The sequence below is a fragment of the Malurus melanocephalus genome, unplaced genomic scaffold (genome assembly GCF_030028575.1).
Source record: "Malurus melanocephalus ecotype Western Australia unplaced genomic scaffold, MMel_1.1 scaffold_104, whole genome shotgun sequence".
Taxonomy (NCBI): Eukaryota; Metazoa; Chordata; class Aves; order Passeriformes; family Maluridae; genus Malurus; species Malurus melanocephalus.
Genome location: NW_026623336.1, coordinates 1409817 through 1421262, shown reverse-complemented (window position 1 = coordinate 1421262; position 11446 = coordinate 1409817). Strand labels below are relative to the sequence as shown.

The window sequence follows — 11446 nt, the reverse complement described above, 5'->3', positions numbered from 1 at the left end:
CTCAGTTTTATTCTGAGTGGTCAGCTCAATGTGAGGTTGCATCGTTCCTGCTTGAGGACATTCCCATGGATATTTTTCTTATTGCAGGGGTGACCCTACAAAGGGATTCAGGTCTGCTCAATTTGTCTGCCAAGTTAGCAAGAAACTTAGCCAGAGGTGCCAGTGTTATTATAATAAAGGGCAGAATGGGCTGAACCCAGGTGGCACTAAATCCTCTCTGATGATTCTTAAAATAAACCCCATATTTTCCCCTTATGATGTTATGGTGCAATTTGGAGCACTAACTTGCCAAAAGCTTTAAAACAGAGGAGCTAAGAGGTCATTTACTTCAGACATCCCCCTTCCTCACAAAATACACATCAATGATTTCCCTCCAGAATGATACTGCTCTAAGCACAAGCAATGGGGAAATCACATAGAAAACATTTATCTGTATTCAGAGATGCTGAAAAGCTGTGGAAGGTAAAAGTAATTGCTGTCAGACAGATTTCTCTCAATCACAAGAGAAATTATTTGGCTATTAAAAGGAGAACCATGAACTTCGAATATTGTACAGGGATCACACATKCTGCATTGTGGTTTCAAATCCCCTGTTGCCACAAAAGTCTGTTTTTCCACATACTCTATGAAAATGAAGAAATCATCACTTACCTGAGGGCCAATCAGACCATTGATTCCKGGGAATCCTGGTTCTCCCTTTTTACCCTGCATGTTCAACAGAGAAGCACATATTAGAGAGCACACCAAAGACTGCTATCGATTTTCCAAAGTCTTTCACCCCCAAACTGATAAATTAATCTAATGTGAGTACAAAAAACACAGAAACTAGAAATGAAGACAGCAGACACGATTTGAAAACGAAACTCCAGTTATCTTTGACAATCCTGTATCTCCCAAATTGTGACAACAGTCCTAAAGTAGAGGGTTGTTCTCATGCACATCATGGCATCTCCTACACTCTGCAATTCCATGACTTCTCCCTACAGATGGGTAAGGAATTCACGGCGCTGAGATGCAGCCAAAGGAGGTGCTAAGTGTAGACACAGGCTGAGGGGCAAAACAGTGTCCCTTTGGTCCCCTGCACTGCTTCATGCATTAAAAAATAAAATAATAAAGCATTCTGGTACATGGTTGAATAGAAAATATTCACAATCTTTGACAGGAATTCATGAGGCAATTCTAAGTAAGGGTGGCATAGAGGGGCAGAGCTCACTGACTCCTCYGCAAACAAAAAAGATCCCTCCAGAGTAACCAGAGAAGTTCACTGTGTGAGGGAAGGACCAGACAAGATCTGGAGTATKCCCTAGAGACAATGTCACCTGTATGGATGCTGCAGCATCTGTGTCCSCATGGGTTTGACCTCAAATAATTCAAAAGAAAAGAATCTGACATGAGAAAAATAAGGAAGAAAAGGATGGAGAAAGCACTGGAGTCAAGGCAGAGGTTGGATTTGTTTCTCCACCCAACAGCTGACTTGCTATGTTACTTTAGGAAAGTCACATATTTTATAAAAATGATCTATTCTTCCCTCATGTGTAACAGACACTGAATCATTAATATTTCTGAGGCTGTTAGTAATACAGTAGGAGGATACAAGAGGAGTCACGTAAATATCTGAGAGACAGACTTTTTTTCTTCTCCATTTCTTTTTCTCATCCAGACTGATTTCCTTTTTAGAAGGAAAATACAATTAAGGAAGTTTCATGTCCCTGATGATGTGAATGGTTATACAGATGTTTAATAAACATCTATATAAAATTTTCTTTTTATTTTTCTTCATTTAAATATGTCCAGAAATAACACCTATGAACAACAGCTTTCTGCTGACTTAAATGAATGAAAAATCTAAAACATAACAAACAAAACAAGCTTTCATCATATTTTCCTCAGTTTTGACTGAGATTCATTGGCTGGTATGTCAGAAGCTGATATTTTAATTATTTTTCTCATTATAAAAACCAAAAAAAAAAAAAAAAAAAAAAAAAAAAAAAAAAAAAAGAATTCAGGAAGAAAATTAAAGGAGTGATTATAGGATCCTTGGGTATCAGAAGAAGTTTGTAATCATTTCTAGGATTCTAACAACAATAAAAATTTGAATTATATACTCAAGCACACCCACTATTCATAAACATTCCTTCTACTTTTGCAACATCCATCATTTCTTTTCTTGTGAAAGCCAACATGAGACCATTTTTAATTTGAAGAACTCATGCCATCACATGATTCAACATATGTTTTCTCGTTCAATATGCTCATTTTGCCCACTGCCAAGATGACCATGCAAAGGACACTGTTAAAATACTCATTTAAATAAATATGTAAGCTTCTGAATAAATCATACAGGATGTGGTAYGGGGGGCCAGACACTGGAGAGGAGCCGCCTCCAGCTTCCTATCCATGGGAGCTATGCTTCAAGGTTTCTGGTTTGAGAGCTAAACCATTGAAGTCAGCTCACAAAATCACAGAATCATCACAGAWWCASAGAATGGSTCAGGTTGGAAGAGACCACARTGGGGTCATCTGCTCCAACCTCCCTKCTCAAGCAAGGYCATCCCAGAGCACAAGGCACAGAATTGTGTCCAGACAGTSCTGGAAAATCTCCAGTGAGAAGACTCCACAACCTCTCTGGACAATATGTTCAGTGCTYGGTCATTGCACAGGAAAGAAGTTCTTCCTCATGTTCAGATGGAACTTCCTGTGCATCAGTTTCTGCCCATTGATTCTTGTCCTGTTGCTGGGCACCACTGAGCAGAGCCTGRTCCATCCTCTTGACACCTCCCTGCAGMCACTGACAGACATTAATGAGGTCCCTTCTCAGTCATCACTTCTCCAGGTGAACAGCCCCASCTCCCTCAGCTTTTCCTCATAAGGGAGATGCTGCAGTGTTTTTGTCTGAGTCTTGGCCCCAGGAACAGAGGTGGATTTGGTACCAAGAACATAGGAAACATCCTTAATTGTGTCCATAAAAACAACATAGAGTTACTGATTCCKTCGTGTCCCACCAATCAACTGTTCTGTTTCCAGGCTGATGCCCAGGAACACTGATCTGTGGCAGGAGTGAGAGATGTGAGAGGACCCATTTATTTCTTCCTTGGGTATAATRCTGAGAAACTTCAGTGCTGTTCAAAACACTAAGAAATCCCTTACAGCAACATATAATTACACTGACAGAGAGACTGAGAGAGGTGTCCCATTGTGAAGAGGACTTTTGGGCCACTCAGAGGTTAGCTAAAATCCAACTACAACAGATTTGCTCCAAAGCATTACAGAGTGTCTATAAAGAAGAGAAATACTTRCTGTGAGAAATTATACCCATGACAGCAAAGCTCAGTGAAATGTCACAATGCCTAATAATATGATAGAGGAACCTAAAAATTATGTTCTGTTACCTACAGTAAGAATCAGGTAAGTGTGTAAGACTGWGTGTCCATATGAAATATATGCTATTTGCCTGTATCAGCAATTTGAACAAGAACACAGTTAAAAATGTGTGTTTTTTTGAAATTTATGTATTTACTTGACTGAAAATTTCACTTCTCATTTCATTTATGGCATCCTTTTTTTCCTTCCTTTTGTTAATTTGCTTATATTTTGATTTCTGCATGGCTGAACCTTGTCAGAGCAGGCAAAGTCATCTAAACATTTCAAATACCCACAAAYAAATATGAACACAACCATCCATCAGAAATATGTCTACTATATAGAAAACAGGAAACCAAGGAAAAATGTTGTTTCCACTCGGCTAGAGAGGAAATTTTGAAAGGTATCATAGTGCAAGACTGTTTCCCATCTTGCAGTCTAATAGTCAGAAKGGCCATATATTTTCTTAGCATGTTTTTCTCTGTGGTTTGGCCCCAGGAACAGAGGTGGTTTTGGTACAAAGTACACAGAAAACACCSTCAATTGTGAATTATGACTGCTAGYATAAATGCCAGCTRTTTTCCCTGTAAYCTAGAKGGGATGCTAGGATTATCTATTTCACGTTTTTTACCTCTGCATTTCTAGAGAAACCAGAAGAAATCCAGCTATGTTAATCAATGTTTGAGCTCCCTGAAAGCACCAGGCTTTTGCAGTCTCCATGTGCACTGGTAAATTTTGAAGTGAGAGCATCTCCATAGCTTGTGGATGAAAATATTATCAAGTGTTGGCCAGACCACGGATGATTATTGGGGCAGTTGTGGCAAAGAAAAGAGTTATAAGGACTGCTGGACATTGAGAGAGATTGCACCTTGGCACTGGCTCCTCCCAAAAAGCCTGCTTAATTTTCTAGGCTTACTTATTCTCYTCTCTCTCCTGGATTATTTACTCATCTCACCCTGGAGCTACCAGTCTGTTCTCTCCTTCTCCTTCGATCCTGCGAGTTTAAGGTGGTTCAAATGAAGGGCAGTTCACAAACAGAGAATTAAGAGTTGAAATAGTGCTGATTGCCAAACTGAAGTTGTGACTGGCCTGAACAGAAACACTATATGCAACAGCTCACTCAGGAGACAGATGGGTCAGAAATTAAAAGACAAAAGCCTGTGTTTCTTCCACCAGCAAACACAGCAACCCTCCAGAGATCTGTTAACATTATCTCCTATGACAGCTAGGAGGGATAAAYCCTTCCTGCATTGCCAAGTGCTCTTAACACTTCTCTGGGTGGAAGGTGTACCCTGAACCCAGGAGTTCCCAGTTTTAACAGTAGAATTCTTCTTCTTGTTGTTGTTATTATTATTATTACATTATTAATCTGCCTAACTTATGTTCCTTGAGTCTTGAACATGGAGAGGAACTTTAATTAAATGTTATTATATTATAAATATATTTTCCATTAATTTTCATGAGATTTTTCTTACTMTCCTATGAGACTCCTGTATTTATTTTTGTTTGTACTGATTGTAACTTGAACTTGGAAAGATTTTATCAATGCAATTTTATAAAACTWAGCTGCAGTCCAGCACATCAAACTCAAAATGGTCTAGACAGCTCCTACCTCATGCCTATGTGGGAAGTACTGCTGCAGAATGTTTTCTCTTGGTCTCTTTCACAAATTTCAATCACTTGAATGAACTTGTAACATTTAAAAAAGAGGCAAATTCTTGAACTCTGAGTTATTGAGTACACTTCAAAAGAACCCTGTTTTTAGCCAGTACTGGCCAYAGATCTGCATTCTTTCCAGGTGCATGTCATACGTCTGCACCTTTCGGGTCTATCAAGAAAAAAACTTGGTTTTATTTCCAACAAATATTTCAGTAGATCAGGTATCAAAGACTTAAGAGCAAAACCAAAGCACTTCAATTCTCTTCAATTTGATGGAAGAAAAAGAAGAACAACAAGAGGAATAAAAACAGAAAACCACCCTAAAATAAAACTAGGATCTGAAAGTTCTACTTCTTTTTCAGGCAGTTTTAATAAAATCAGGACAATATTGTCTGTCACTCAAATGTCTCACATGTCACATGAGAACAGCAAAACACTTTTCTTCTCACAGTGTGCTCCTGATGTGAGGGTATTGTTACCAAAATACAGACATCATGTGCCAGGCACTCCTGACTAAAAAAAATGAACATAACCTAGTTGTTTGGTTCAGGTTGGAATTGTTACCTCCTGCCCCCAGACAAGATCTGTGAAGATCCACCAAGCCCAGGACTTTGATTCAWCTCATGTATTCAGTCATTGAATAATGGCCTTTAATTAAAAAAATACATCTATTCATCTAAGATGCCTGGTGAGTAATAAAGACCCTTAGGAGAAGTCTAACTAGCTAGACACAACAGAGTCTAGGGAAAAATTCAAAGACAGAACAGATCAAATGACATCTATAATCAAATGATCATTAGCAGCAGCATTTTCTGTCCTGTTGCAGATCCTGACGGATCACTGCCCTTTACCCAGCTAATATGCTCTATTAATCTTATTCTAGAAGAAACGTTTCACAGCAGGCTTTAAAACCAGGATAATTCCTAATTTACCAACTTATGAGTAAAGCACTGCAGAGCTATTTGCTAAAGTGATATTTTCTAAGTACTGGAAAATTGTAAGAAAGCAAGTAAATGCCCTTTTCCACTAAGACATTGACTAAAGAGTGTATGCACTATCTTCCCAAGGAGAAGATTCCTAAAAGTCATGCCTACAGTTAAATTTAATAGGATGTAATCTGATGGACAGTCTGTAGAAAACCTCTTAGCAAGGTAAGTATTTCTTTCCTGCACTGTTCTTTGCTCATCACCCTCCTATGCTCAAAGGTTCTCACACAGGCTGATAACAGCACCAGTRCTGATTCGAAGCGCTGCAGGCAAAGCCCATGATCTCCCTTAAGGAATAAGCTATGATCAAGCCTCTGTGTCTTCTACGTGACCCCATTAAACAGCAGTACTGAGACCCAAGTGACTGCCCCCRAAAAGGTTAAGCAGGGATCTCACTCCTACACTCATTTGTTGACTGCCTTGAGGGCAGAGAGGCCCTGCAGAGAGACCTTGACAAATGGACTGGGCAATCACCAACTGTACCAAAGTTCCACAAGGGCAGGGGCCAGATTCTGCACCGGGGATGGGGCATCCCTATGGATCTACAGGGGATGAGATGGTGGAAAGTAGCTGTGGGAGGGGACCTGAGGGTTCTGGTCAATGGAAAGTTGAATATGGGCAGCCAGGAGGGCCAACCTGTCCTGGRGGCATCAGGCACAGCATCACCAGCTGGGMRAGGGAGGGGATTGTCCCACTCTGCTCTGCCCTKGRCTGGTCTCACCTYGGGTCCTGGGGGAGTCTTGAGCCACAATATAAGAAAGTTATGAGAGAGTGTCTAAAGGAGGCTWCAAAAATGGCTTTATGAGGAGTGGCTGAGGGCACTTGGCCTGTTCAGCTTGGAAARGACTGAGGGGAGACCTCATTGTAGTTACACCCTCTTTGTGAGGGGAAGAGGAGGGGCAGGTATGGATATCTTCTCTCTGGACACCAGTGACAGGACTTGAGGAAACATAATCAAGCTGAATTGGGAAAGGTTTAGTTTGGATTTCAGGAGAAGGTTTTTCACCCAGAGGATGGTGTGAGCATTGAACAGGCTCCCCAGGGCAGTGATTAMAGCATCAAGCCTGTCAGAGCTCAAGAAGCATTTGAACAACACTCTCAGGAACATGGTAGGATTCTTGGGGCTGCTTTGTGCAGGGCCAGGACTTGGACTCCATGATCCTGATTGGTGCCTTCCAACTCAGGATATCCTATGGTTCTGTGCCGTCTTGTGATAGGTTTTTCATGTCAACAGGCTGAAGCAAGGAAAGGCAGGTTCAGAATACGAGTTTAATAATATCAGGCCTACTACAAAGTTTACTTTTTAGCAATATTTAAATATGTGAAGATGTAATTCCATGTCAGAGAAAATCCAGGATGTCTTCATACATGGGAAAACTAAGCTCCTGGCAGAAAATGGTACACCAACTACCATTTTTGGGAACCCTCTGTTTGAGTTCAGACCAAACAGAACGGAAAATAAAAAGTATGGCAAGAGTCTTTACACGCACTKGACTTCCAGAACAAAATTTCTCTGAACTTTCAAACTGACCACATTAGTAGTGGTTCTGCACACTCAGAGTCATATCAAGAAACCCCTTGGCAGTAAGATGCAGACATAAATACGGAGAGCACATAGCAAGAAAGAATCTCCATTCAAACTGTCAACTCCAAGAGGTACTGAAAGCTCCTGGGCCATAAATAAGGAATACAGGAAAGGGTCTGGGCCTYAGGATTCCTATGTAAGTAGAAAAGTATATGTAAGGTGAGGGAAACTAAACCTTATTGAACAAAGCTGTCCCGAGCCTCTTGAGACCCAGATTAAATAGAAAAAGCAACTCACCCTTTGACCTGGCAAACCAGGGATTCCAGGCTTCCCTTCCAGACCAGGCTCTCCCTTTAAAAGTGGAAAGATTTAGRAAGTTAACAGAGTAAGAAAAGCTAGTGAACTATATAACAATTTCCTAGCTGTTTTGTGCTACCATTACTGCATGGCTACCTCGACAATTCTTACCTGCTAATTATGTTGTCCTGTGAGCAGAAGAAAATAAGCAAACAAGACAGAGAAAAGTGACAATGCCCTGATTAAATRCAGAGCACACAACTACATTTAAAACACATAATTCAAACCAGATTTACCTCAGTAGCACATCTTCATAATGCCATCAATTTTACAAAAGCCAATCAACACTGAAACACAACAAGCAATTCAAAAGAGAGGAAACACAGGGTGTTTGCAAATGAGGCAGCAGTGGCAGTCTGAACTGAGATATCCTGCAGAGCTGGGTCATAAAATATAACTAGAATAGGCTACCAGTTTAAGCCAGAAGTAAGAATGCTGACATGTACAAACAGTTGCAAAAATTGAGTTGAAATATAAACACACATACCCAATTCTTAGTTTTCATCCACAAAATATTTCAGCCAGGACCTTGTGGCATAACGCCAACTCCTTTGACAGCAACTATTCCCTGACCTTCATGACATGACAGCTCACAAGTTATCAGTCAGTGCCTGAGATGTGCTGAATGCCCACACAGCTCTCCAGGACATTAGAAATAGAAAAACAATCAGGTTTCACATGACAACAGCCTTGAGGCAAAGTCTGCTGATGGCCTGGTTGTCTCTTCCCTGTGTTCAGACACCACGACACCTTCTCTCAGCAATCAAGAAAACTAGAGGCTGTGGGCACTGTTTAAATATTTTAGAGCCTGAATAATGTATAAGATTTTCATATGCCTCGCTCCAGCCTGAATTTCAGCTTCTGAAATGGCAAGCAGTGAGAGAAACAACTTACTGGAGGTCCAGGAAGTCCAGGTTGGCCTTGTGGTCCTCGTGGCCCCGGCTTTCCCTACAGGAATGTTTGGGGTTTTTTTAAAAAAGTGTTAAAGTATCTTTATGAAAATGTGCATGGGCACATTAGACACATTTTCTGTCTTTACAGGACCTATACCACCCCCTTCCCCACAAGTCCTGAAGAACCAGTGCAGAGCCCAGCTGGTTTTCTCTTTAATCTCTGGCCACTTGAATTATCAACACTCACTAGACTGCAGACAGACTGATCCACCCACACTCAGCAGGCACTTATCCATATCTGGATCTCTGTTTTTCAAAGGCAGTAACTCTACTGAAGATGCTTGGATATCCTGAATATTTCACTAAAACACTCTGTGCTGGGCTTTGGTGGTGGAGAAGAGCAATTTTTGCTTCCACCAACATTTCCCTCAAACCAGCAAAGCTCTGAAGGGATTTACAGTACCATTTGCATGATACATATCATTGTATTAAGTAACAGTTAAATGAAAATCAAATACCTACCAACACAAAATCATATTTTAAATATATACGTATTTTTACATATAGGACCAGCAGACTGACAAGATGGATATACCCCCCWTTACTTGAGTGCCAGGATTCAAACTAGGCATAAAACTCAAGTACAGTTTAACATTAATGTTAACACATTCCTGTCCTTAAATAAATTGCACAGTTTACTCTAAAATTCATACTTTTCATTCATGTAAGATTCACTGCATCTGAGAAGGATATTGCCCTTTTTCCTTTATTGGTTATTTTCTCCACTGTAAATAGGAAAGTTTATTTATTGATGTTCTGATGATGCTTCCATCCACCTTCCCTTTTAAGTACTATTTTAAAGAAAAATCTAATCTAACAGGTAACAGAATTACATTAAAATACCCTTGCAATGAAAGAACAAATATTGAGTCTCTCTTACTTCCTCTCCTTTCAGGCCTTCAGTAGGGACCTGTAACAGAAATGCAGAGTCATAAAGGATGGAAAGACTAAAGACAAGGCAGAAAGTGCCAGAGACCTGTTCATATAKACAGTACTAGTCTCTGGACATCCTTACATCCCTGCCAGAGCTGTCTCTGGCATCAGTCAAGGCACTGCCARAGGCAGAGGAAGGCACAAAGGACATTAATCTAGTGCCACAAGAAAGATAAACCCCACTCTTCTGTTTTCTCCATTTAATTTTTTTCATCAGTGCTCTCCTGATTCCAGAACATCAAGCCCTAGTTGTTTTATATTCCATCAGGACTTTTTCAGATATAAGCCAAGGAAAGATCATTTCCTCTCATCAGAAAYTGCCTTTTTCTTCTCCTGCCCCAACTCTGACTCTCAGCCCATGTCMAAGACATTCAGCACCTCAATACTAAAATTTCATATGTTTTATAGTTTTCATAGGCTCTGTGTACCCAAGGCTACTCTGATCTTCACACTTCACAATCTCCCAAAATTGTGGCAGAGCATCTCCTTGTTGGAACCTGTCACATGTCTTCTTCAAAAATTTTCACTTTTTAACACTTAACATTTTTTTTTTTTTTTTTAAGAATGACAGTATTTAAGGACATGTCTCAGAGTAAGATCCTCCCACCCTGCACTTCCACAGTCTCAAGCAATAATGCCTACAAAGTTTTGGAAAGCTAAAAAAAACTCTTACTGAAATGCCAGGTAATCCTGGAAGTCCTGGTTCACCCTGCAGGGAAACATGAAAGAAAGGAAAAAACATACACAGAGCACAACATGGCACAATACATGACAGAGTGCAAAACAAAAGTAACCCCCTGAGCACATTTCCCAACTGTTATTGTACATTCTCATTTTCAATACCATCCCATAATTAATAGATATGGACACACAATCTCATCTCTGTTTTCTCTGCTCTGGAGATCAATGCATACAGGAACTGGCTGTAGTCTGTGTTACTGTGAGGTTTCACATTCATTTTAATGTCATTCAGTGACTTTAAATTATGTACTGGATGCATCACAGCATTAGATTTGCTTAAAAAAAAAACCAAAACCTGTATTTGCTTTGTACACATACCACACAAACAAACCTGCGTGATGTTTAGATTCCCAACAGATGCCCAAGAGGATGGATATTTAGGAGGTCAAAATGCTTTTGTTTGTTAGTGACCAAAATAACTTTGCAAAAAAAAAAAGTAAGAAATGGTATCATTTTCCTCAAGTCATTTTATAGAGCAAATCATGCCATAGTATTTGCAGGACACTGAGATGCTACACCCTCCTTCCATGATTTATTGCCATCTAGGCTATCTATTTGTTTCAGTCTATTTTTCTCCAGCAATGTTTCCCATTTATTATGCTTTAAGATCATGCATACAGAAGGCATTTCCTTTACTTTAGGTACAGGTTTGTGTTAATTTTTTTCACACAGCTTCCTTCCACACTATTTATTCATTACTCACACAGATCTCTGAACGACCCAGCATATCTTTCACATTTTTTTCTCTCAAGTTCAATTACTATTTGTTATTTATTCAGAGCATCATAGAACAGTTTGGGTTTGAAGGGACCATGAAGATGGAATCACTGAAACATTAAGGTTGGCAAGACCTCCAAGGTCATTGAATCCAATCTTTGAACACAACCATGGCAACAAGACCACAGCACTGAGTGCCACATCCAGCTGTTCCT

At 40.0% G+C, this 11446-nt stretch overlaps 1 protein-coding gene across 1 annotated transcript in view; it reads right to left on the bottom strand.

Annotated features, from left to right (window-relative positions):
• Window positions 1-11446, bottom strand: part of COL22A1 (collagen type XXII alpha 1 chain) — a 191134-nt gene that overhangs the window by 70789 nt on the left and 108899 nt on the right. Inside the window, exons 19-23 of the mRNA XM_057369171.1 lie at window positions 10447-10482; window positions 9721-9750; window positions 8782-8835; window positions 7828-7881; window positions 652-705 (exon numbers count right to left, since the gene is read on the bottom strand). Coding sequence (XP_057225154.1) covers window positions 652-705; window positions 7828-7881; window positions 8782-8835; window positions 9721-9750; window positions 10447-10482 — 228 coding nt within the window. The remainder of the gene's footprint in view (window positions 1-651; window positions 706-7827; window positions 7882-8781; window positions 8836-9720; window positions 9751-10446; window positions 10483-11446) is intronic.